Source organism: Sceloporus occidentalis, unplaced genomic scaffold, assembly GCF_023333645.1.
Source record: "Sceloporus occidentalis isolate IW3139 unplaced genomic scaffold, rSceOcc1.0.p SCAF_4, whole genome shotgun sequence".
Classification (NCBI taxonomy): domain Eukaryota; kingdom Metazoa; phylum Chordata; class Lepidosauria; order Squamata; family Phrynosomatidae; genus Sceloporus; species Sceloporus occidentalis.
In genome coordinates this window covers 152434920-152462154 of record NW_028316984.1, presented here as the reverse complement: position 1 = coordinate 152462154, position 27235 = coordinate 152434920, and the positions used below count along the sequence as shown (strand labels likewise).

General features: G+C 41.4%; 1 protein-coding gene across 1 annotated transcript; it reads right to left on the bottom strand.

Moving 5' to 3' along the window:
* Window positions 1-947: 947 nt before the first annotated feature.
* On the bottom strand, window positions 948-14466 carry LOC149314868 (actin, alpha cardiac muscle 1). Its single transcript, XM_089522029.1, has 7 exons — window positions 14380-14466; window positions 11681-11832; window positions 8657-8981; window positions 6880-7041; window positions 5366-5557; window positions 2139-2320; window positions 948-1288 (listed from the first exon to the last, which is right to left on the bottom strand). Exons 2-7 carry the CDS (start codon window positions 11807-11809, stop codon window positions 1145-1147), a joined length of 1134 nt encoding a protein of 377 aa, XP_089378155.1. The 5' UTR covers window positions 11810-11832; window positions 14380-14466; the 3' UTR covers window positions 948-1144.
* Window positions 14467-27235: the final 12769 nt, after the last annotated feature.

The following is a 27235-nucleotide window of genomic DNA, read 5'->3' as shown; positions in this document are numbered from 1 at the left end:
ACCCATTTCCAAACCTTATAGCACCTGCAGGTAAAACTGTAATAGTGATCATTTAAAAAAAATATTAACTAGACATACTGACTAGAAGTTACAGTCCAAAAAGTAATTTTTCCAGACTGTGCTGGTTATTGTTCAAGTGTTGCACGCTTGTCACCTGCAATGTGATCACATTACTTACCAGTGTTAACTTGTGTGACAGGGAATTCAGCTGAGCTTTTTACCAGCTGCTTCTGCTGCTTAATAGAAAGCAATACGTGCTAGAATTTTCTGGACCGGTGTTATACAAAGATAAGAACTAGGCGCTAGAAAGCAGCAACCATTACATTATGTTTAAAACTATTTCTACTTCAGACATTGACTTTAATACATCAAAGCCTCCCATTTGTTTCTTTCAAGGTTTGGGGAAAGCTTGAGAAGGTAGGGGTGGGTGAGTTGTCAGAACAGATTAGTGCTTTTCTTTGCTGTGCCTTGCCCTGAGAAAATAATTGATGGGTGTTAGGAGGATTAAGAAATTGAGCTAATTTGTTACAAATAACTCTCTGATCATATTAACATAACAGAATTGTGACTGCTGAATGGAGCTTATGCTTTCAGTGCTTAGACTACACTCAGTTGCACTGGGCGAGAAAATTTTTCAAATATAATGATTTCATGCAAGACAGATTGTCACTCCTGCCCTATATATTTTATTTACCCCAGGCTACTGCTTTTCAAATATTAACATCAACTATTTCACCATTTGGAGTTTCAAAAGAAGACTAAAAATACACAGAGAGATTGAATTAATAACAACAGCCTGAGCCTCTTGTTCCACCAAACAGGATCACTCTGGAGGACAATGATGTTTTTGACACTATCTGTCAGAAAGACTTATTACTAATAAGGTTTTAGATCATCATGGGTGTCCACACAAAAGAAATCAGACTAAATTGCATATTTAGGTTGCAAGTCCCAGATCTTGTTTATTTATAAAGCAATAAATATTCAAAGAAGCACAAATACATTGCACGGGTGTGTGTAAACAAACTGTACAATAACTGAACACTGAAGTTCAGGAAGGATTACTGAAGGGAAAAAGACTTCAAGAAGCATGTCATCCTGAGTGGGAGATAAGTGGAAGGGAGGAAGGGGAGAAGAAAGAGGCTTAGAAGCACTTGCGGTGGACAATTGAAGGACCAGCCTCATCATATTCCTGTTTACTGATCCACATCTGCTGGAAGGTTGAAAGAGATGCTAAAATAGAGCCCCCAATCCAAACTGAATATTTCCGCTCTGGAGGGGCAATAATCTGAAAGGAGGAACAAAACAAAAAAAAAAGATTCTCAATGAAAGCTATCCTAGCACTGGCTTTCTAATCTATATAACACACATTGACTTCAATTCAATAGGCCCTTAGCATGGCATAAAGAACAGCGTGCAGGCATATGCCATCACAGCACTATGCCCCCATGCACAATAGCAACATCGGGCAATGCATGCTGACAAACACTGACAAAATAGCACAGTGGCCAAACTGTAAGGCACAATGCACAATGGCTATGGAGAAGAGGAGGCAGCAACACAGGACAGAAAAAGAAGCTATGGGCATTGTGCAACATCATGGATTGCACAACAGCACTTCCACCATTGCATCCTGAATGTGTCAGTTACACAAAATCATGCTCTGTGATTCTACGCTTCTACGGATTTTGTCCATTGTGCAATATTGAGTTCTTTGTGCTGCATTCACAGCGCCTACTCAGCACACATATCATGCTTCCTGAATTCAAGCCATTTTTTTTCCTTATAATAATGATGTCTTAATTGCAGGTAGACTACCAGGAAATATCTCTCATAGAATCATAGAATCGTAGAGTTGGAAGAGACCACAAGGGCCATCCAGTCCAACCCCTTGCCATGCAGGAAATCTCAATCAAAACATCCCTGACAGATGGCCATCCAGTCTCTGCTTAAAGACCTCCAAAGAAGGAGACTCCACTACACTCTCCCCCTAAGTTAGGTCTTATCTCTCCACCTGTGGACAAGGGAATGTCCTTCCCCTCTCCCTCAAAAAAATCTCATGAATGCTGACATAGTTTCTTGGGACCATAGGACTGCACCGTAATTTTCACTTTGGGGCCTCAAACACATCCTTTTACCTTGATCTTCATTGTGCTGGGAGCCAGAGCAGTGATTTCTTTCTGCATACGATCAGCAATACCAGGATACATAGTGGTGCCACCTGAGAGTACATTGTTGGCATACAGGTCTTTACGTATGTCAATATCACACTTCATGATGCTGTTATAGGTAGTCTCATGAATTCCAGCAGATTCCATCCCTTGAAGAAAGAAGGGAAGTGGATAAGTCATTAAAAGACAAAGCATAGAGAAAAAAAGTATTGTCATGGAAACCCTGTCAATATGCTGAAAGAAGGCTAAAGTATGAGAAATTATTTGTTTTATCAAGAATCTACCAAGAAAATGGAGGAATTTCTAAATAAGGTGTGAGAAGACAGGAAGCATTTTGACAAACCAATGGTTAGAAAATGTGGCAGAGTGATGGGAGCTGCAGTCCTTCACTTGGAGGGTTGCACTTTGTCCTTTTCTGATATGATGAGAAAGAGGACAAAGTGCAACCCTCCAAGTGAAGGACTGCAGCTCCCATCATCCACAGCCTGGACAAGAATGCTGAGAGACAGAATCCAACAACATTTGGAGGGCCACACTTTGCCCTCTCGCCTGTGTTTATGCCATATAATTTTTTTGCCTAAACCTAAAACTGAATCTTGTACAGGCAGAATTATGCAACATTCTGCAACAATTTGCACAGGTAGAATTATGCAACATTTGTTTTGCATAACTAGAGAGGTTGGAAGCAAGGAATTCTCGCTGGCTCTATTGTATTACTTTATGTATTAGATTTCTCAGTGTTGCTTTCCAGGAAGTCTGGGATTATTTGCATGAACTAGAAAAGAAAAGAAAAAGGTTGTATAAACCAATTTTTTGCCTGGATGCTGGTTGAAAGCATTTCTCAAAATGACAAAATAAATGAGTGAACTCATCACATTTTTGTTGACTGGGCTAATTTTATGTTTTATAATACAAGACAAGACAGTGGCAGCAGAGCAGCTGATTGCTTTCATGGCGAGAACTTCAGGGTGTAATGAAGTATGTTAGCAACTGCATTTGAAAGAAGAGAAATGCAGAGGTCATGTTTGTGAGGGCAACAGATGATGAAGGAATGAGCAGGAGCTTAGCTGCAAACATGGGGAGAAAATACATCAGAAGTAAGAATTCATGGATGGGATTCCAAAGTATTAGTTGACAGGTGGCCTTCTTAAAGTGATCTGAAACTTGATCTATAACAAGACAGCAGCTGAAGAACAACTGCATTAAACCTCTGAGGGTTATATTATAGCACTTGCTGCATCCAGCAGATTTATTTAGTGAGGAAGAAAGAGAGTGTCATATTGATCATGTCAAAGGTTGGTCTTAGGGAACATGAACCTACACTGGCCCTTTTGGATCTTCAAATTTTCCTGGATACTAGAAACAGTGTTCAGGCACTGTTGCTTTACCATCATATTCATTAATTTCAATGGATTTTATGCAGAGTTGCTAAAAGAAATCCTACTGAAATTAAAGGAGGTAACACATTCAAATCACCCAGTAATGTGTGCTCTTCCTTCAGGTGTGCAAGCCCTAACAACAATGGCTGAAATTTTCAAAATTCAAAAGTTGGAAAAAATGCTATTCAGTCTAAACCACAACAAGATGCTAGTAAAATTCAGTCTTTCATCAAGGATATCCAATGACATGTTGGCAACAACAACATAATAAATCTGGGGCACCATTCTGGGGGGCAGCTAAAATGTTTTAGAAATGGAGGCAAGTTTCTGCAAGACCAGAAAGTAAAGTTCTTGAAAGAAAAGGCACCCATCCCTTTGACATGCATAAGTGGGGCACAGCCCCATTTTATTATTTAGCACCATGGAAATGTACAGAGATGTAGATGTCCCTAAGGCGTAATCACATGGGAAATAAAGAAGCAAGAGGGCTGTATGTCTTCCCACTTCTCCTGTGTAATTAGTTATTTTGCTGTTGAAGAATAAATCTCTCATTGCTGGATAATGAATGTTAATTTAATTGAGATGAAAGACCAAGAGGATAAAGATATTAGGCCCTTGGCTTAGACGTACCTATTTGTCATCAGAGTAAATGCAGTAACTCTACACAGGTTACAAATGCTCCCTAAAAATAGCAGACTCAAGTAATGCAGGGATTTTGCAATGTAATGGGAATTTGTCAATGTCAACATGGGAACTCTGTAGCTGCTATGAGCTAGACCCCATTTTTGTACTATTTCATCCCCCAGTTTCCAATATAAAACATTTTATAAAACATCTGAATGATATTCACTGTCCTAAAGGCTTCATTTTCTCCTGTTAACATTAATTGTCTATAAAGGGGCTATGAGAAGTCATCCTGAACTAGATCTTGTCAGCAGCATTACTCATATTCCACGTCTTTTCAGTTGGATACAACTGAGTTTCGAATTAGTTATTTAAAGTACAGTAGGCCCTTGGTATCCATTGGGGTTTGGTTCCAGGACCTCCTGTGGATACCAAAATCCATGGATACTCAAGTCCCATTCAAAACAATGGCATAGTGAAATTGTGTCCCTTATATAAAATAGCAAAATCAAGGTTTGATTTTTTGGGATTTATATCCATTTGAATATTTTCAAACCATGGATGGTTGAATCTGTGGATAAAGAATTGGTGGATATGGAGAGCTAGCAGTAATTCACTGAATACCCTTTTACAAAATGTCACTAAGTACAACTAATGCTGTACATTTTCAAAGTATTTTGTAGCTTTGTACATTTAGTACTTGTTACTTTTCTGTTACTTTTATCCAGACCAGTGTTTCTCAAGCTGTCTAAATGGCTCAGCATCATTTTTTTCTCAATGTGTCAGGGACCCAGTATCATATTTGTACCATGTTATAATCATAGCAGTATACTTTCCTAGCAGCCTGCTGTGAATGGCAGCTGATGGCTCACACAATAACACCAGTCTTCAAATCACCAGCTTTACACTGGTGAAATGTATGTTCCTCTACCAAAGTGTCAATAATCAACACAATCCTCAAGGTTTGCTATTAATCCCTGGTTTTATTATAATTTATGTATTTTGTTATTTTTATTATATTTATGAACACATTGCTTTAAGCACTCATTGAGCAGAAGAGCAAGCCAAAAATATGCTAAATAAATAGTCTAAATAAATAAATAAATACTAATGAATTATACAAAATAAACAAATAACAGAGGCTAGTTAAAGTCACCTGGGCCTAAATGTTACATCCATGCAAATACTTACCAATAAAAGATGGTTGGAAGAGAGTTTCTGGGCAACGGAAACGCTCATTCCCAATTGTGATGACCTGGCCATCAGGCAATTCATAGCTCTTTTCTAGAGAGGAGGAAGAGGCTGCAGTAGCCATTTCATTCTCAAAATCCAGAGCAACGTAACACAATTTCTCCTTGATGTCACGGACAATCTCACGTTCAGCTGTAGAGCAAACATAGAAATTCACAGCAGGAAATGAAAGACACAGGCCAAAGGCAAGACAAGCAAAAGCAGGGAAATAGTAATTTTTCTAGGGAAAAGATGCCCAAAATGTCTTCTGTATTTCTGTTTGGGGATGCCATCTCAAAATATCCTCCAGAACGTCCTCTAGTGTACCAATGAGTGAGGGATAGTCCAAGGTATCACTGGATATGTCTGTTGGAGTATGGGGAGAAGGTGTATCTGTCCAGAAAGCCATTGTGAAAGTCTTGGAGAAAGGTTTTAAAATGGAGGCTTGTGATTAAAAGCAATGAGATAAGCAATGAGGTCTTGAGGAATGTGGCAAGAAGAATGGCTCCAGTCAAAGAATAAGATAAGAATTAAAATGTTTAGGGGGAAAGATAGAATTTGAATATAGTTCTTCCTTATGTGGTTTGGGAATTATCGTTGTGTGCCCTCAAGCCATTTCTAACTTATGGTGGCTCTAAGGTGAACCTATCTTGGGGTTTTCTTGGCAAGATTTGTTCAGAAGGGGTTTGCCTTTGCCTTCCCCTGAGGCTGAGTGAGTGTGACTTGTCCATGGCCACCCAGTGGGTTTCCATGGCTGTGTGGGTATTCAAACCCTGGTCTGCAGAGTCATAGTCCAGCACTCAAACCACTACCCCACACCAGTTCGCTACTGAAATTAATTTTACTGGCTATTGCCACTAAATCTTATGTGAGTGGTACATACAAGTGAAAAATGGCAGGGTGCCACCATGCCAATGAGCACACCTGACTGTGCCTCATTTTGGAAGGTTAGCAGAGTTGGGCCTGATTAATACTTGGATGAGACACCCTGAGGGACTGTGCAGGAACCACAGGTAGCCCGGGGGGGGGGGGGGGAATCCTTTCTGAAATTCCAAAAAACTGCCAGTCAGAACTGAGAGTACTGGTTTAGATGAAATAGGGGAAGAGGGTCTCATTTGACACAGTGTAAAACAGCTTCTTATGAACTTCTATTTTTAAATTTCTAAAACAGAGTATTATGAAATTTTACATGTTTTAAAATAATGGGGTACACACGCACTTTGAATTGTAATGATAGTGTAGCTTATGGACTGGATCTAGATTCAGCCATACCTAGAATAGACCCATTGAAATTGTCTCCATGCTTTCATATGAGCCTTCTATGACTACATCTGGATTCATTCCAATGTATTCAGTTTATTATACTGTTCAATATTTTTAAGATTAGTCTATATACACACTTTGGACTATGGATTTTTTTTAAAGTTCACTGGGAGAACTGCTGGTTGGTTCAAATGAGTTTGAACTGAACTTACCAGTTGTGACAAAGGAATAACCACGTTCTGTCAGAATCTTCATGAGGTAGTCGGTCAGATCCCGGCCAGCCAGGTCCAGGCGCATGATGGCATGAGGAAGAGCATAGCCTTCATAGATAGGAACATTGTGCGTAACACCATCTCCTGAATCAAGGACAATACCTGCCAAGCAGAAATTGTCAAGATCAGATAAGCCTGTCATCACATTCAGTAACAACCCTTTCAGAAACCTTGTGGCCTTACAATAAGCAGCACAGCAGATTTGAAGATATATATGTATCTAGGTGGCCTGAAAAGTTCTTTTTATAACTGAAAACTATTCTGAAGGCTGCGATTTTTCATTTCAGAGTTCTCTCAGTATCTCATCACTGACCACAATAGAGAAGGAAAAGACTCCCTTAAAGCCAACATCCACTATAGAACCTAGCTCCTCTTTGAGTAATTTTGTAGAGTTGGTTCTGAGACACTGGGGTGGATTCCTCAAGCAGTGGCTATTGGGTGTCAAGAAAGGGCAGTAAATGAATGGTTGTTCAATTTATTACAATTGTATTTGTACTTCAGGAACTGGAGGTGGGGGCTTTTGTGGGGTTTTCTGCCTTAGCTGCTAAAATAACCTGACTGGACTGACTTTGGGAAGTAGGGGGGGAATATTGGCTGCTCTACCTCTGGCAGCAAAAGGCATTGATCTGATCCTGACTTTATGGAAGCATGTTTTCATAATCTATGGTGGTGCCTGCACAGGCCAGGATACTCCGGCGGCAGCATGTCAGGGTATCCTGGCCCTAAATCTGGTCTGGACTTCTCCATTACCTGTGGCCCTCTATTGTGACTGGCTGTTTGCATAGGTGTCCCACTGTGCCACCTGGCATGGCCACTGTGGTGGTGAGTCACTCGCTCCTGAAGTCTGAATGAGGCACCAACACTGAGGTTCTGACCTCAGAGCGACTGACTTGACTGTGCCAGGCAGCAGAGTAGGACACCTGTGCAAATAGCCTCCTGCAACAGAACAGAGGGCACCAGATCTTCTTTACTGTATTCATAACATGGTGTACTTTATACATTACAACTCTGACATAGGAGTTCCTTATCCATGGCTTCATCCCATAGTCTCCCCATAACCCAACATTAGTTATTTAGTTATCAGATGAGAAGATTCTAAGTCCTTGGCCCTGTCTACACAGTAGAATAAAAATGAGAAGACATTGATTGAGGAAAGGAAGGGAGGAAGTCACCTAATTGTGGTTATTGTGCCCATCACACCCCTGCTGCCAAGTCCTTCATTCTTTTTCAGGGCTTTCTTTGGCACAACTGAACTGAGTCTTTCATCACCAGCATGGTGTCAAAACTATAAATGTTATGACAAAATATTGGACGGATAAGTAGCTGACATGTAACTACCATAATTTATGAAGGCTCACTCTAGTCATGCTCAAAGCTTAGAAAAGGTACTTTTTTGGTCTATAGTTGCCAGAATCCTCAGCCAGCATGATCAGGGGTCAATAAGGGGACTCTGGGAGTGCTAGTTCCAGAAAAAGTTACTTTTACAACCTCTGACTAAACAATGATAAACCACTGGATTTTCCTCACACTTTCAAACTTGAGAAAGAAGGGCACAATTTTCCTTAGGGAATGAGTTCAGAAATAGGTAATACTTCTTTTCTAGCAATTTGATAATTAAAAATCACAAAGGAGTGAACTTCCTGTGGTTTGTGATTTAATTGCTTTACAGTGTCAATGGTTAGGGAAGATTGATAAAGAGAACAGGTTGGTGTCTTACCTGTAGTACGCCCAGAAGCATAGAGGGATAGGACAGCTTGGATGGCCACATACATGGCAGGTACATTGAATGTCTCAAACATGATTTGAGTCATCTTTTCACGATTGGCTTTAGGGTTCAGAGGAGCCTCTGTGAGCAGGGTGGGGTGCTCCTCAGGGGCAACGCGCAGTTCATTGTAGAAAGTATGGTGCCAGATTTTTTCCATATCATCCCAGTTAGTGATGATGCCATGTTCAATGGGATATTTCAAAGTCAGAATACCTCTCTTGCTCTGAGCTTCATCACCCACGTAGGAATCTTTCTGGCCCATACCAACCATAACACCCTGGGGAGCAGAAGAGACAAATAAACAATGCCAGGCGTTGTGAGAGTGAGTGGTATAAAGGACAGCATGATTTACAGAAACGTGAGATGGGCAGAGATAAAAACATGAAATACTGATTAACAGTGAAAATTTGCTTTTACTTTATTTTTCCAGTGTAACAATTTGCCATTTATTTCATAATGTAAAGGGAACTTATTTGCTTTATCTTGGTCATTTAACAGCTGTCAGATGTGGTTGAGGAGGAAACCAACCGAAGTAACATATGAACTGGCAACTATTTTCCCAAACAGTATTGTAGTTTACTATTTTATTCTGGAAGTAACTTCAGTTAACATTAGCAGTAACAATACTTTTTTAACTGTCCACCCAGTTAGTGCATTCCAGAGTATATACATTACCTCTGTACAATTTTGCATTCCCTACAATTTATTCTTTGGTCTTGAAATAGCCTGCTGCTGTTTGTGAGGGCAGGAACCACATGAAGCTCCATTAATTTTAAATACAATAGTGGCATGCTTACATTTCTTTCTCTTGACATTAGTAAGACTAATTTCTGGAGTTCACCTTTATTTTTCACTGAATTTCCCCCTGTATTTATTTGCATGTCAACACATCACAGTTATTCACAAATAAGGGACATCTGATGTTGTACTTCAGAAATCTTGCCTGCTCAGTTTTTTTATTAAGATAAATAAATTGAAGGTTTCCCGTCACATTCCTCTTAGGCTGAGAGGATGTAACTTGCCTAAAATGACCCAAGGCATTACCTTGGTCATCCAGAGTCTAACACTCATGACTGTACCACATGGGCTTTCTTTAGGGCATGTTATAGTCATAATAATCAGGGACAAGAACCAGCTTGGTGAAAATATGACATGAATCAAAGAAACAGTGCAGGATCTGGGAACTGAACACCATTACCTCCTCCTATAAAGAGCCCTGTGCAGCCTTAAAGATTTACAACTTTTTGGGGGGTGGGGGTGAATAAGGATGGCTGGAATGTAACATTGATTTTTTAGCTACGAACATGGGGAGTAGGGGCAGGAGTAGGAAACTTAGGACTGTCCAGATATTAATGAATGACTACTTCCATCACCCCTCACAGCTGACCGGGCAAGTGGGGCTGATGGGTATTAGAGTCCAACAAGATCTAAGAGTACCTATTCCATAGCCTTATTGGACTCAAAAACAAAGGAGGAGAAGGAAAATGAGAAGAAAGGACAGTATGCTAAATCCATGAAACAATATAGGTTGCCCCCTTCTCTCTCCTCATTGTTTTTTCAATTTTGTGCTAGTTGGAAAACTTTTTAGCTGGATTTTAACTGTTGTAAGTTGTTGTAAGATTTTGTATTTTCTGTATTTTAATTTTGTTGTATATTGATTGTATTGTGTTTTTGGCTGTTGTGACCCGCCTTGATCCCAGGAAAGGCAGGCTATTTATTATTTATAATATTGGAGCAAAAAAAAAAAAAGGAAAAACACAGTAAAGTAATGCAGGTGTTAATTAACTTATGAATGTCTGGACATTCATCAACACTACACTGTGAGTAGTCAATGTAACTATTTCACATCTAACCACTCATGCAGCTCCTACTGCCTGCATTTTTTGTATTTATTTGTGTGTGTGTGTGTGCGCATCTTTATATATGAACTGCATATGAAATAGAAAAATGTATGCAGTGCTTAAGGTGACACAACAGTCTTCACTGCTTTAACAGCAACAGACTTAATATAGCTCTCCTTCTGGAAATCATCTCCACGCTATTGTAAGAAATCCTAAGGCACACTTTGCAGGTAATATTTGCTGAGAATCCCACAAATACCAGGTCCCCAGAAGCGATCTGGTAAAATTTGCCCACTAAGGCTCTTGTGTTGTTGAGCTACCTCAGGAATTATCAACCAGAAGTTTACTAAATGATGAAGTAAAAAGAAATATTAGGGCAGTGATTGTAGCTGAACTTTCCTAGGAATAAGAAAAGCTGAAACAATCTGTCCTGCCCATTTACTTAGCGGTAAGCTACACTACGTTGCAAGAATCTTTATATTTAAGAATTTTTCAAGGATAATGGACAAGCAAAAGCAATTTGACTTCCCACTGCAAGTAGGCAAAATTAAAAACAACTTGCCTTCTAATGTTTATTTTATTTTATTTATTTATTAGAGTAGCCTAAAGGCTATCAAAGCAGCTTACAATTATTATTTTTAATTAGACGGTTGGCCCTCCCCCCCCAAACAAAATTAGTTCTCTGTTCCTGTTCAAAATTGGGACGCAGTAAATTTTACCAGAAAAATGAAGGTTTGTGGAGAGCAAGGTTTGTCAATAATGACTTGGTGACTGTTGTGAAAGAAAGACAGCAAAAATGGTTGGAAGAACAGTTCACTGCATTCAGGGGAGAAGGACTGAAGGTGGAAGAAAAGAAAACTGAGGGTAGTAGAAGTGGGTGCAGAGGAAACTGGGATGGGAGGAAGATGGGAATATGCTATAATGGGGCCATGTAGGATTTTTATCCAATGCGAAGAGACACAGTGACATGGTGGGCAAAGGAGTGCTGCTTCCTTTTCATGTACTGTAGTCTTTCAGGCACCACAAGTCTCCTTGTGACAGTTGTGGATGGATGAAAAGAGGGCTGGGCAGAACCATCCCCCCCCCCCACACCTGTTGGTCAGGGGGGGACCAAGGGTGAAAGCCAGGGCCTTACCTGGTGTCTGGGGCGGCCAACAATGGAGGGAAAGACGGCACGAGGGGCATCATCTCCAGCAAAGCCTGCCTTGACCAAGCCTGAGCCATTGTCGCACACCAGGGCGGTGGTCTCCTCGTCGTCACACATCTTGCAAAGGAAGCTGGCAGAAGCTGAAAGAGACAAGAATGACTGAGACACATCATGGAAGGCAGCATGGCCTAGAGTCACAGAAGAGGTGAAATTCCCTTTGTGAAATTCCCTTTGAAGTGGAGCTTCAAAAGCTTGCATCATGTAGTTTGTACATTTTGGTTAGCTGCATAAAGGTATCACTGTTTTGTAGACCTGGGATGTATAGTTTTGCAATGTCTTGAGCCTTCTCTGCCTTAGAGTGTTGGTGCCTCACCAAAATATAACTCGCAGGAGTCTGTAGGATGGAGCCATGGCAGTTAAAGTGGTGTCAAACTGCCTTATTTCTACAGTGTAGATGCACCCTCAGTTTGCCACTAGTTTTGTGGAGACTATTCTATGCCTTTGTTGTTTTGTGCCTCCAAGTCAGTTTTAACTTATGGTGACCCTAAGGTGAACCTATCAGAGGGTTTTCTTGGTAGGTTTCATTAGAGGGGGTTCGCCATTGTCACGCTCGGAGTCTGTGAGAGTGTGAATTACCCAAGGTCACCCAGTGGGTTTTTATGCTTGAACGAGGATTTGAACCCTGGTCTCCAGAGTCCTAGTCCAATGCTCAAACCACACTGGATCACAATGCCTACCCCAACATTTTTGCTGAGCCCAGAATATTGTTGTTGTTGAAGATGATTATTATTATTATTATTATTATTATTATTATTTTACAGGGAGATGGAATCCTAGTGGGTTTTGCATTAGTATCTTCAAAGAAGTTATTTTTCTGGATTTCACCACCAAATACACACACAGACACACTGACACATCTGGAAGGGCTGCTGTTGGCTTCCGGTCAGTTGCCCAGGGATGTTGCTCCAGGTTTCAGGCCCAACTTTAAGGCACTGTCCAAAGTGTTGAGCCTATTTGGAAAATAACGTTCAGCAGGTTGGTTCACTCCATTAAAGTACAGAATAGAAACCAGACCAAATTCCTTTTCCTTTTCACAGGGAAAGCCAATAGCTCCCAGGAACTTGGCAGGAGAGAAAAGGTGTGGGTGGGCTACATGCAATCTAAATACATTGGCTGCATCCACATTAGAGAAATAATGTGGTTTGATGCTATTTTAACTGCTATGGCTCCATGCTATGGAATTCTGGGAACTGTAGTTTCTTGTGGCACCAGAGCGGAGCAATTCCCAGAATTCCATAGCATGGAGCTATAGCAGTTAAAATAGAGTCAAACCACATTATTTCTCCAGTGCGGATGCAGCTATACTTGTGTCGCGTGTTGTGTGCCTTCAAGATTGTTTCCAGCTGACTAAGGAGACCCTATCCTGGGGTTTTCTTGGCAAGATTTCTTCAGAGGAGGTTTGTCATGACCTCCCCTGAGGCTGAGAGAGTGTGACTTGCCTAAGCTGGGTTTCATGGCCAAGCTGGTAATCGAACCCTGGTTTATCACACGGGAGGATTTTCTCTTAATTTTGAATGAAAAGAAAGTGGGGCCAGAACGCATTCACATGAATTTGCTAGTTCAGTGAAGTTACGTGAATTTGAATTACATTCAAACTGACTTCCCATTGCCCAAAAATAGCTTGCCATTGCCTGAAATTGCGTGTGGTAGTCTATCACACAATAACGTTAAACCTCATGATTACTTCCAATTTCCCTTGTCTGATAACGTCCCAACACTCAAACCACACTGGCCCTGTTCACAACTGCCCCAAAACACACCCTCAACTCTGAACTCTGGTTTTTTTAAAATCCCATTGCCTTCTTTGTTTTCATTTTTTAAAATCTAAAGCCCAGCTGCCTCTCTTTGCCCACAAAGGGAATTCAAAGGGGACTAGTGACAACAAAACCATTTTTTTAAGTACAGTAATGTAACTTGGAGACATCACACTCTCTCAGCCTCAGGGGAAGAGGCAATGGCAAGCCCTCTTCTGAACCAGTCTTTGCCAAGAAAACCCCAGGAGAGGGTCTCCATCAGTTGGAACGGACTGGACAGCGCAAAAGAACAACAACAAAGTAACTAAATCATAAAAACGACAAGAAGAAGAAGAGGGGGAGGAAAGGGAGAAAAGGAGAGGGGGAAGAAGGGAGGAGGAGGAGAGAGGAGAAGGAGAAGTAGAAAGAGAAGAAGAAGGGAAGAGAAGGAAAAAGAGAAAGAAAGGGGGGGAGGAAAAGGGAGAAGGAAAAGAAGGGAAGGAGAGGGAGAAAGGGAATGAGGAGAAGGGGAAAGAGAAGGAAAAAGGAAGAGAAAGAAAAGAAGAAGGGAGGAGAAGGAGAAGAAGAAAGCGAAGAAGAAAGGAGGAGAAAGAGAAGAAGGGAGGAAAAGGAGAAGAACAGAGAAGAAGAAAGGAGGAGAAAGAAGAAAGAGAAGAAGGAAGGAAAAGGAGAAAGAAGGAGAAGGGCGGAGAAGGAGAAAGAAAAAATGAAAGAAGAAAAGGGGAGAAGGAGGAGAAGAAAGAAGAAGAAAGGCGGAGAAAGAGCAGGAGAGGGGTGGTGGAGCTTATTTAGTGATGCTCCGAATGGAAGACCTTTGCGAAGGCTGCGATGGAGGAGCTGTCCTGGCCAAGCCCCTCTGCTGCTAGTACTCACCCCGAAGTCAGCCGCCCTGGAGGGCTGGGGCGCTGCTGCTGCTGGTGCTGGTGCTGCTGGTGCTGGTGCTGGTCTTGTGGTGTGGGCCGGGTGGCTGGCGTTGGGGATCCGGGCCCTTTATAGGGGTCCCTGGGCTGCTGGCGAGGGAGCTTTCCCTTATTTGGTCTCCTGGGCGCCCTGGAGGAGCGTCGAGGCCATGAATGGAGTCGGGGAGGCCTCGGGCCCTCAGCCCTTGTAAGGAGAAGAAGGCCAGGGGTCTGGGCGCCAGGAGCAGAGCCAGGGAAGGAGGGAGCCAGGGCAGGGCAGGGCAGGGCAGGGCCAGGCCCCTCGGGGGGCCAGGAGGAGGAAGGGGGAAGCAGGGGGTGGGTGGACGGAGGGACAGATGGATGGATGGATGGATGGATGGATGGGGAAGGAAGGAAGGAGGGCTCGCTCTCTGAGCCAAAGAATCCCAAAGCTCTGGGGAAAGAGCAATGAATCAAAGCCCTGGCCGCCTCCCTGTCTGGCATGTCAGGAAGGCAGGGGAGAGGAGCAGCTGGGCCACAAGGGCAGCAGCCATGGCTCCCTGCACCAGCCCTGGCCCTCTCTCTCCCACCTGGAAAACCCCTTCTCTTCTTGGGCCTCCAAGCCTTCTCCAACAGGAGGCTGGCCCTGGCCTCCTTCCTCTGAGGCTGAGAGCAGCCAAGGCGGCCAAAGCATGAGCAAAACACACACATTCACACCAGGGCATGAACTCTCCTTTCCACAGCTCACCGGCCCACCTGTGCATTTGTATACTGGGAGCCACCTTGGGTCCCAACTTGGGAGAAAGGCAGGATAAAAACTAAATCAATTCATGGTTGTGTGCCTTCAAGTCATTTCCAACAAATGGTAACCCTATCCTGGGGTTTTCTTGGCAAGGTTTCTTCAGAGGAGGTTTGCCATGGCCGCCTTCTCCTGAGGCTGAGAGCATGTGCCTTGCCCAAGGTCACCCAGTGAAATTCCAGAGCCAAACTGGGAATTCAACCCTGGGATCCAGAGTCGTTGCCCAACACTCAAACCACTACGCCACTCCTCACACAAACTGGACTGTATTTTAAAAATCCCATTCATTTTATTTTTATTTATCCAATGTATGTGGTTGCTGCTGTTCCTGTCTGCCTTCAAGTCATTTCCAACTGATGGCAACCCTATCATGGGGCTTTCTTGGCAAGATTTGTTCAGAGGAAGTTTGCCATTGCCTTCCTCTGAGGCTGAGAGAGTGTGACTTGCCCAAGGTCACCCAGGGGCTTTCATGGCTGAGTTGGGAATCGAACCCTGACCTACAGTGCTGTAGCCCCACACTCAAACCCCTGTGCCATGCTGGCCCCTCACAACGAACCAAAACACTCCCTCAACTCTGAACTCTGGTTTTAAAAATCCCAACACCGGCGCTTTACAGACCACCCAAAAAGGGCAGTCTGCCGGCACCGCTGGTTGCTGCGTCCGGGAACCGCAGCAGACAAACCGCACGATTCAACAAAAAAGAAGCTGCAAAATGCAGCTTCTTGCAGTGTGGAAATGGCGCCGCAAGTCACAGCGTCATTTCTGCTGGACGATGTGTGGACGCTAGGCATCCGCAACGTCAAAATGGCGGCACCTGTGTAGAACGGGTGCCGCCATTTTGTACGCGCTGAGCGCATACTAGGATTGGGGTGTCCCGAAAGGATGCCCCTTTCTAACCCTAGTACATGCACAGCACGTACTTTTTGCCCGTGCGGAACGGGCCACCATCTATGTTTTTATTTTTTAAATATAAAGCCTGCCTCTGTCAGCCCACAAACAGAATTCAAGGGGGCTAGTGATGATGAAATCAGTTTTTTTAAATGCAGTAAAATAATAAAACATAAAAGGAGAGATTAACATCGCATATAGAATATATATAGAATATATGCAAAAAGGGGGGGAGAGCACCTTACCAGATAAAGTCTCCCTCAGCAATAAATGGTTAAACGCCTTTGATGGGATGGGATTCCTTCCCCTACACACACACACACACACACCAATTTCATAAATGATTAACATTCAGTTCTTCATGGGTTCTGTCAAAAGCAATTTCACTGAAATGGATATGGCTTCTTTATACATAATGGGATGAGGAGGAATGGAATGATATCTTATGTCAAATCTTTTGCATTTGACCCATTAACAAATATGGTAAATTAATAAAATGGAGTATTTTAATTTCTTTTCACCCTAGCAGGTAATATTTTGAAAATATGAATGTTTATTTCTTAGCCCAATAAACACAGAACATTTCCTGCTAAGGAATTTACCAAGGATGTTTATCCAGTTAGATTATAAATAAGACACACTTGTGGCATGGCATGTGACATGAAAGCTACAACATCAAATCAGCATCCTTGAAGGCAAATGGATGTCAAGGCATTGGCTGCAATCCCATTCTCATAACTTGTGGCCTAATAGCCATATCTATGTGTCCTGATCTAGATGACTCTCAAGTAGCTGAAATGCACAGGTGAGTTGTTTTCACTCCCATCATTGCCTCATTCCTATTAAATATCTGCACAGCCAACCAGTCATTCCTGACATTGTGGCAAAGACTCGCCCAGTGAAGGGATTCAGTGATATTATGCAGGCATTGCTAATGCCAATTCCCAACACATGTTGGAAAGCTGATCTAAGGGCAGGGCAGGGCTCCATTTCATCATGTGTGATGAATGAACACCTGTAGTACAGTATAAATTGATGATATTCACTGGGCATTTTTGTGTTCTGAGAATTGAGTTAGAAATGAAAAATGAGAAGGCTCCTTTCCAAGCAGGTAGTAAATGTTCTGAAGTCATACATTTCCTCTATGTTTACAATGAAGTCTTGGAGAAAGAGGGAATAGATGTGCCTAGAAGGCTCCAATACCAGTGGTACACAATCCATCACCAGTATCTCCTTGCCCTTGCTTGTTTGGTACAGAGCCAAAGTTTGAAAAGGGACATGTGTGGAGGTGTGCCATGATAGAACTTCATCACTATCTAGATTCCCTTATGTACAAAGGTTGCTGGCTGGAGCATATGCACTTGGAAAGAGGCCCAGTAGATTGGTCCCATTTTCCCTTCCTTCATCTGTTGATGATATATGTGGAGAATACCCATAAGGAAATCTACATAAGAGATGCGGAGAAGGTCCATTAGGGAATCTATATAAGGGATGAGAAGAATGTCCATAAAGGAATCTACATAAGCATAGTGGAGAATGTCCATAAGAATCTACACATGGGATGTAGAGAATGTCCATAAGGTCATCTACCTAAGCAAAGTGGAGAATGTCCATAAGGGAATTTCCATAAACAATGTGGAGAATGTCCATAAGGGAACCTAATCTATTTTGACTGTGAGCCCCTGGGGATTGAAGTGTGAGCCTATGAGAAAGTGCTGTAAACCACTGGGATAGAGTGTCAGATGTACCAATAAATAAACGTACTTCTAGAATTCAGGAATTTTCTGGTACTAACTGTGTCATTGTACAGGAAAGGAAACCTCTTTGAGAGAGAGAGAGATGCATGGGTGAAGGGGGGTATTTATTTTACTACAGCTTCCAAAACTCCATAGCCTGCCATGTTGATCATGCTGAGTGGGGGATCTGCGACCTACCATCTAAAAAGTAACTTTTTCAAGGTCTGATTTGTAATTCTGTGTCAACGAATTCATCAGTTCTTCTCCCCATCTCCCTTTTGCCAGCTAAGCCTTTGTTCAGTAACAGCAGGTGAGCTGGTCGATTATCGAAGCTGTCACAAAAAAGAAACTTAACTAAGAAAGAAGGCAGCATATGTTTCTGAAGCCAGGCACACTTGAAGTCTCTTTAAACTTTGATGAACACAGGGACAAATGGTTTTCTCCTGCCTCTTGGCAGGTAGGCAAGGTTCGGGGAAGAGTGCATTGGATTACGTTAACACCGTTCTATTTAGGTTTCCTGTCTTTGTGCACGTTCACATTTGGTAATACATAGTAATGCGCACAGGGAAGATGGAACAGCTTGGACGAAAAACCATCACACATACAGATGGAGAGAGAAAGAGAGAGAGGGAGGGAAAGAGAGAGCATTCTGGTATTAATGAAATGTGGCAGTTGCTTCCCTGATCAGTTGTTGAAACAACTACATTCATAATTGGCTGCTGCACTGGAATCCCCCAGATCTGTCCCAACAATTTAAAGGGGGGGGGGTGTTGTTCTTGTTTAGTTAAAAATAGAAAGGCAGGAGTGGCAGTTGTTGAGTGGGTTTGGGAATTCAGCTTGTAAATTATCCAGACATGTTCATGTGTCTGTGCAAGACACTAGGAAAGGAGGCTTTGGGAAAGGGGTGGAGGGCATTGATAACTCCAACCAATTAAAAGCATATGCTACAACACATTTGTTGTTTCTGCTGTTTGTGCTAGCATTTCAGACAGATAGCATATTTGCTGTACATACAACATACTGAAAAATACGAAGTAGTGGGTTGCTGCCAGAGTTTTTTATAGTTTTAATTCTAACTGCAGGGATGAAAACAAATACATTGTCAAAAGAAGCACTTTTCTGATTTCTGAAAACAAATACAAACTGTTCCTCTGAAATATAATCCTAAGGAGCACTCTGAGAAATCGAAATTGCTCTGACAAGAGGTTTCTGCTACTGTAACCACATAAGGTCACCACGCATCATAGAACTTTAAATAGCTCCATAACTGGAGATAATTTGAACTTCTCTTCAGTGCAGAAGTGTGAAGAATTTCCTCCTAGTGAGGAACTTAACTGAACTGAACTGATCGCCTCTTTAGCCCACCTTGATTCTGCTATTGGTGACAACATGCACAGTATTAAAGGAAAGCTGCAACAAAAGCCCAGGGAAGTTGGATTTCTGAGAAGCTCGGTCATGGTAGCTCCTATGTGTGCATTTTGTTGGTTTGTTGTTGTGTGCCTTCAAGTCCTTTCTGAATTATGGCAATCCTAAAGCAAACTTATCATGGGGTTTTCTTGGCAAGTTTTTTTTTTCAAAGGGGGCTTGCCATTGCCATCCTCTGAGGCTGAGAGAATGTGATTTGGCCAAAGTCACTTTTGTCAGTAATACCTGAGAAAAATGTCTAATATATCTCTTGCTCTAGAAAGAATGCAGGGGCAAAGAAAATGCAACAGCTAGGAACAAAAGGATCATGAAGGTGATAGATGAGCTACTAGCACTAGCAAGTTTATGACAATTGGAAGTATAAATGGTGATTAACCTGTGATAATTCCGCAATTGTGCTAATGGTTTTCACACAACGTCAAGATGAAATGTGATTAAAGTGCCATTATCCTATGAATAACCAGACAAGAAACAGCAGCAAGTCATTCACAGGATTTCCCCAGGAATTACTTTTTGCTGTTTATTGCCTTGTTATTCACGGGATAATGGCTCTTGTGTTAATCTCATTTTAATCGCATTTTAATGTCAATTGTGCAATTTTCATAGGTTAATTCCTGTTTAAATTCCTGATTTCCTCCTGTGTTATAAGCTCCTTAGTGTCTTTAAAGATCACAATGAGTTTCCTAAATATCCTAAAGACACAAATTCCCATCTGTTCTTGGAAACAAGGGCGTTAAAATATTTCTACATTGATCTATATGTTTTTGAAAAAGATCTCATGGAGGCTTACAAATTAAATTAAATAAAATTAAAACAAATAATTAAAATAGTTTAAACCAAAATAATTTAAATGAATAAAATATATTAAACTTAATTAATGAGTTAAAACAGATTTAGAAGATTGTTTACTTGGTGCCTTAATGAAATTGGTGTGGGCACTATTTGGGCCTCCAAGAGAAGGATATTCCAGAGTTGGGGTACCACAGTTGAGATGACCATCTCCCATGTCCCCACAGACTGCATTGGCCTCACTGGTGGGACACAAAGGAGAGCCATACTCCAACTGACTTCAATCCTTTGGCAGGGATATATAGGAAGAGGGGCTCTGCTCAAGTACTGAGGCCCCAACCCATTTGGGGTAGCCTGAATTGACCTTTGGTGGGATATTGAGGACAATCCTGAAGGATCCTTACCTCTAGATAGATCAGAAGATCAAAATACTATCAGGTTTCTTTTGAGTGCAAATCAGAATTAACTGTCCCGTGGAAATCTGGCTTTTCTCATGCTTAGCCAGGCCAATTTAGGTCAAGAAAATAGAGGCCTAAGGAAGGCTTTCCTTCACTGTAGGGACTAGCAACTGAAACTTGTGTTTAACTTCATAATTGCCTTCATTGAGCAACTAGTGCGAATATGACTTACCTTAAATCTGGTGCCTTGTTGGGTTAATTTGTTATTCTCCCAGGATCTGCCTGCCGTACTTCCTATTCTTCTATTTCTAGCACCATTCTTCCTAAAGCAGAACAAAAGGCCAGAGCTTTCCTCTTGGTTTGTGGTATTTGACTGCCTGCATTACCCAGAAACAGCATCATGCCCTGTGCTGGATTTAGGCAACATAGTAGCTCTCCATGTGGGCTCAAAGGCACAGTGTTGAAACTGCAGATCTTTTATATGTCGCTAAGGCCTGTTACAGACTGCCAAAATAAAGCTGCTTCGAGTCTCTCTGGAGGTATGCTATTTAAATGATGCATGGGTCCTAAGAGTCCGGAGGTCGTGCCAAAGCCACACTCCATTCCTAAGCACTGGAGTGCAGCTTTGGTGCAGCTTCCGGATTCTTAGGATGCATGCATCATTTAAACAGCATCCCTCCAGAGAGACCCGAAGCAGCTTTATTTTGGCAGTCTGTAACAGGCCTTAGACTTACAAACTTGTGCCTCACAGCAAGAGTAAGCAATAATACTTCTAAAGACTGTTGGCTTTAAGCTCAGTGGTCTAATCCTGTAGCCAAGCTAAGAGTCCAAAGTGCTGTACTGGGGGTTTTGGGGGGGGGGGGGACACTGAACCCGGTGATTTCTTTCTGTAAACACTTGTGTTAACTTAAAATTTGGAAAACAGTACTTTAACTTTAAATATTATCAGCATTATTAAATTAATTTCTTCATTGTGTAAGAATTCAGCTAGTAGCCCACCTCTGCAAGATACATATGTTGATGTTGATATAATGATCTTCAAGATAAGTTGATATGTTGACCTAGCTTAAATACACTTGTATAGAAGTGCATTCCCATATACAGTGAGCCTTTCATATTCAGAGAGTCTGCATCTATGGATTCCATCCAGAGCTTGAAAATATCCCACCCCACCTGCCAAAATCCAAAAAGCATAGCTTGATTTTGCCTTTTTGTATAAGGGGCACAGTTTTACTATGCCTTTGAATACAATGGGATTTGAGCATCCACATATTTTGGTATTGGGGGGGGGGCAGTTCTGGAACCGTTGTTGTTGTTGTTGTTGTTGTATTCAAGTCATTTCTGACTTACGGTGATGCTAACCATTTCCCAGCAGACACAAAGGGCCCATCATACATCTGATTTAGCTACACTCGATACTGGCTTCCCCTGCATAAGACAACTGATTGGAGAAAATATTTTGACCTTTGGGAAATATAGAAGTACTGAATATTTTAAACATATTGGCCAAGAAGCAATGGGGAAAAAGTGAATGTTGCTATTATATGCGAAGGATATCACATCAAAGTTTACCAGTTTAAAAGGTTGGCTAGTCATGACATTATTGTTGTTTTGCTTCTTTCTTGTATATTTATACCAACAGTATTATGGTTCCCTGAATGATGAAAATTTGCACAGACAGCACTACTACATTGCATAATAGTTTTATTTGGTTAAATGAAGGCTAGAGACTTGTGTATTTATATACACAAGAGAGCCAGAATGGTGCAGCGGTTTCAGTGTTAGACTAGGACACTGGAAGACCAAGGTTTGAATCTCTGCTGAGCTATAAAAACCTATCGGGTGACTTTGAGTGAATCATACTCTCTCAGCCTCAGAGGACAACAATGGCAAACCCCCTCTAAATAAATCTTACCAAGAAAACCCCATGATAGGGTTGCTTTAAGTTTGAAATAATTTGAAGGCACACCACAACAAATTTCTCCATAACTATAAAACTGCTAGGGAAAGAGGAAGTTCTATTATTATTATTATTATTATTATTATTAACCTTTATTTATGAAGCGCTGTAAATTTACACAGCGCTGTACATGCAATCTGTCCATTGTCCCTCCATGACTAGAAGACATTGTTATTGTTAACTGCCATCAAGTCAACTTTGATGTATGGCATCCCTATGAATTAGAGACCTCCAAGTCACCCTGTCATCTGCTCAAATCTTGCAGACTTGAGGCAGTGGCTTCCTTTATTAAGCGTGTCTATCTGTAATGTGGTCTTCTTTTCCTACCTTAGCAAACATTACTGTGTTATCTAGTGAGTCATGTCTTCTCATGATATGTCCAAAGTATGATGGTCTCAGTTTAGTCATCTTGGCTTTCAGGGAGAGCTCAGGCATTTGCTCTAGGAGCCATGTGCTTGTCTTTTTAGCAGTCCACGGTATCTACGGAACTGTTCTCCAACACTGTTTCAAATGAGTTGATTTTCTTCCTATCAGCTTTCTTCACTGTCCAGCTTTTACAATCATACATAGAAATTGGGAATACAGTGGTATGGACAATGCTAACTTTAGTATTTAATGTATATCGTTACACCTCAGGATCTTGTCAGTTCCTTTATAAATGCCTTTCAGCCAAATCTTCTAATTTCTTGACTGCAGCCTCCATTTTGATTAATGACTCTGTTTCAGTATCTTAATCTTCTATAGGGTGATTTTTTAATAAATGGTTCAAAAGTAAATCTGTTCTTATTCTGTTTTTTCACCATTCATTTTGACCCACTCTGTACTTTAAAGTTATGTAAATTATGTCTACATACCCTAATGGAGCCAGATCCTGTCAGATCTTGGAAGCTAAGCAAAGTCAGCCCTGGTTAGTATTTGGATGGGAGACTACCAATGAATACCAGGAGGTGTAGGCTATATTTCAGAAGAAGGGATTGACAAACTACCTCTGAGTATTCCTTGCCTAAGAAAACCATGGGGTCGACCTAAGGTGACACATGACCTGAAAGCATGTACACAGAGAGAGAGAGAGATCATCTATGGTCATTATTTTTGTTCTCTTAATGTTCAGATGTTAACTTGCAATTGCACTTTCTTCCATTACTTTATTCAGTTATCGTTCCAAGTCTTTGCTATTTTTTGGTAGCATGGTTTCATCTGCATTTGGTTTCATCTGCATTTGTCCTGAGCCTGTACACATCAGGATAAACAAATGTTGTGTCACACCCATTTCTTTAAGAGTGATCCATAGTTTTCCATGATTGCTACACAAATCAAAGTCTTTGCTATAATCTATAAAGCATAGGCTGATTTTCTTCTGAAAGTCTTTGGTGCACTCCATTATCCAGCATACCTTTGCAGTATGATCCCTGGTGCCTCTTTCTTTCCTGAACTGAGCATCATTTTGATTTTTTAAGCAAGATCAATGCAGTAACTTTGGTTACTGTAACCCCTGGTATCCCCTTTTGGGGGGATTGTAATGTATATTGAGCATTTCCAATCTGTGAGCCATTGATTTGTTTTCCATATTTGTTGACAGATTTTAGTTAGAACTAGAATAGATTCTGTCTCTGTAGCTTGAAATAGCTTTATTGGTATGCCTTCTGTTTCTGGTTATTTTTTTCCCTAACTGCTCAGAGTTCTGCTTCTACCTCATTTGTTAAAATTGTAAAATCTTCAAATTGTTTTTCCTTCAAGAATCTCTCGTCCTCGTTTAAATCTTGCACTGAGAAAAATGTCCCCAACTATCAGAGTACTATCCCTATCCTGGTTATTGGCAATCACTGAAGATGCATGGACAGATCATCTTGGACATCAGGGATTCACATAAGAAAGAAATGGTTCCAGCTGTAATGGATTCTCACAAGATATAATCTTCATTTTCTCTCTGTTTTCCATTCAGTGCTGAAACTGTGAAAATTTAAGCTGTTTATAGACCTTTATGCTGCATTTCTTCCTGAATAGGAACTTTGTGTTATATCCAAATTGAAAAAAAATAATTAAATGAGCAGACATATGTATGTGTGAAAAGAAAGTGAGACAGCTTAATCCTGCTAAGAACAACTCCCTTTGGCTTTTGTAGCTACATTTCCATAGAATCATAGAGTTGAAAGAGACCGCATGGGCCATCCAGTCCAACCCCCTGCCATGCAGGAACTCCAGATCAAAGCATCCCCAGCAGACGGCCATCTAGCCTCTGCTTAAAGACCTCCAACGAAGGAGACCCCACTACACTCCGAGGGAGTGTGTTCCACTGTCGAACAGCCCTTACTTTCAGGAAGTTCTTCCTAGTGTTGAGGTGGAATCTCTTTTCCTGTAGCTTGCATCCATTGTTCCGGGTCCTGTTCTCTGGAGCAGCAGAAAACAAGCTTGCTCCCTCCTCAATATGACATCCTTTCAAATATTTAAACAGGGCTATCATATCACCTCTTAATCTTCTCTTCTACAGCTAAACATCCCCAGCTCCCTAAGTCGTTCCTCATAGGCATGGTTTCCAGGCCCTTCACCATTTTAGTCGTCTTCCTTTGGACATCCTCCAGTTTCTCAACATCCTTTTTAAATTGTGGTGCCCAGAACTGGGCACAGTATTCCAAGTGGGGCTTGACCAAAGCAGAATACAGTGGCATTATTACTTCCCTTGATCTAGACCCTATACTTCTATTGATGCAGCCTAGAATCGCATTAGCCTTTTTAGCTGCCGCATCACATCATTGACTCATGTTCAACTTATGATCTACTTGGACTCTTAGATTCCTTTCAGATGTAGCCTCCTTAAGCCAGATGTCCCCCATCCCATATCTGTGCATCTTGACTCATCCTTGCAGCTATCATCTCATGTAGATGCGATGGCTAGGAGTGCTTGGTACCAGCTTCGGCTGATTCGCCAACTGTGTCCCTACCTGGACCTGAACTGCAAGAGAATAAGGAAATAACAAAACTCCTAAGGTTTTGTTGCAATCAAGATGGCAGTGAAAGGAGTCAATGACTTTGAGCCTTTTTATTGGCAAATATACCTGATCAGCTGTTGCCAGTTCATCACAACAGGACAAAGGCATTAAATTGTTAATAATAATAATAATAATAATAATAATAATAATAATAAAGATTTATTTCTAGCCCACCGAATTACGAAGAATCTGGGCGGGTTACAACAATAAAATATATCAAATTACAATAGAGTTTTAAAAAAATCAAACTCTAGACCTACCCCCTCATTCCCAGTACTAAAACAAAATGGAACAGTAATAGTATAAAAACATTAAAACATTAAAAACATTAAACAAAGAATAGGCAGAAAGATAGGCGAGGAAGAATAGACAGATGAAGGGACAAATATCTCTATATCTGGGGAGGGTAACTAAGTTGGAAAGGCCTGCCGGAAGAGATCCAACTTGAGTGCTTTCTTAAAAGCTGTCAGAGTGGGAATGAGACGGATCTCCTCCGGCAGGTCGTTCCATAGTTTTGGAGCAGTAATAGAAAAGGCCCTCTGGGAAACTGATGTTAGCCTAGATTTTTTTGGCTGTAGTAGATTTCTTCCAGAGGACCTTAGTGTGCGGGACGGACAATAGGGAAGAAGGCGTTCTCTCAAGTACTCTGGGCCCAAACCATCTAGGGTAGTTGAATTATTAGAAATTGTAATTTTATGGGACTTTTCCTTAGTCCCCGTCCCCAGTTGGTAGACATTTGTACATAAACTATGTGGATAATATACAATTTCAAATATTCTTTTGAGTTTGAAAGTGACAGATATCTGCAAAGGCAGCTTTTTCTTATTTATGGAGTCATAGACCCTCAGGTGCTACTAGAAGCAAATCTCATTTTCCATGGCAAGCACAGAAAAGTTGATGACATACATATTCAGACCAACTGTTTTGACATGTCTGCATTGCAGAATACAAGAAGGCATGAGATTTTCTCTCTAAGATACACTTGTGGGCATCTGAGTACAAGAGTACAAAATTAATGCACCACATAAAAGAGTACTAGTCTTTTTCACAGCATTCCACCTTTATATTCATGCTGCTGATATATGGCTTCAGATAAGACTCCGTTTGCAGTTTCTTATAAAGAGGAACATGTAAATACAGAAGCTCAAAATAGATAGTACCCCAAATCCATTATTAGCAACTATAGCTGAGTAGTGCATTGTTTTTAAAGCAACAAGGCTGGAAGCAGGACCAGAGTCCATGGGGAAGGACTGTCCTGATGAAAACATTAGTATTTAATTATGTATCTTTACACTCCCTAATTATATTAGGGTTGACCAGGATTTCAATTTCTGTTCAGCCATGGAAACCCACTGGATAAGCTTGGGCAAGTCACACACTCTCAGTCTCAGAGGAGGGAAAGGGCAAACTCCCTCTGAAAAATTTCCACCATGATAGGTTTGCCTTAGGGTCACCATAAGTCAACAGTGATTTGAAGGCACACAACAGCAACAACAATTACTAAAAGGCAAATATGTTAGTTGCACCAACAGCAAATAAAGAAACCACCCATTCAGTTGATGTGTGCTTGTGTCAATGTTGAGGGCTTGAGCTGCACTTATTTAATGTACCTTATGCACAATGAACAAGGTAACAACATCATACTTGTTGTGTGCCTTCAAAGTAGTTTCTGATTTATGGTGACCCTAAAGCGAAACTATAATTGGTTTTCTTGGCAAGTTTCTTCAGAGGGGGCTTTGCCATTGCTATCCTCTGACGCTGAGAGTGTGTGATTTGCTAACGGTCACCCAATGGGTTTACGTGGATGAGCTGGAATTTGATTTGATCTCCAGAGTCATAGCTGAGTGATTAAACTACTACACCACAACA

Excerpts from the sequence above, each read along its gene's own strand:
- LOC149314868 (XM_089522029.1), bottom strand. The coding sequence starts at position 11,809 with ATGTGTGACGACGAGGAGACCACCGCCCTGGTGTGCGACAATGGCTCA. Across the intron at positions 5,558-6,879 it reads TTATTCCTTTGTCACAACTG|CTGAACGTGAGATTGTCCGT; the intron begins GTAAGTTCAGTT and ends TTTGCTCTACAG. Across the intron at positions 2,321-5,365 it reads CTTCCAACCATCTTTTATTG|GGATGGAATCTGCTGGAATT; the intron begins GTAAGTATTTGC and ends TCTTTCTTCAAG.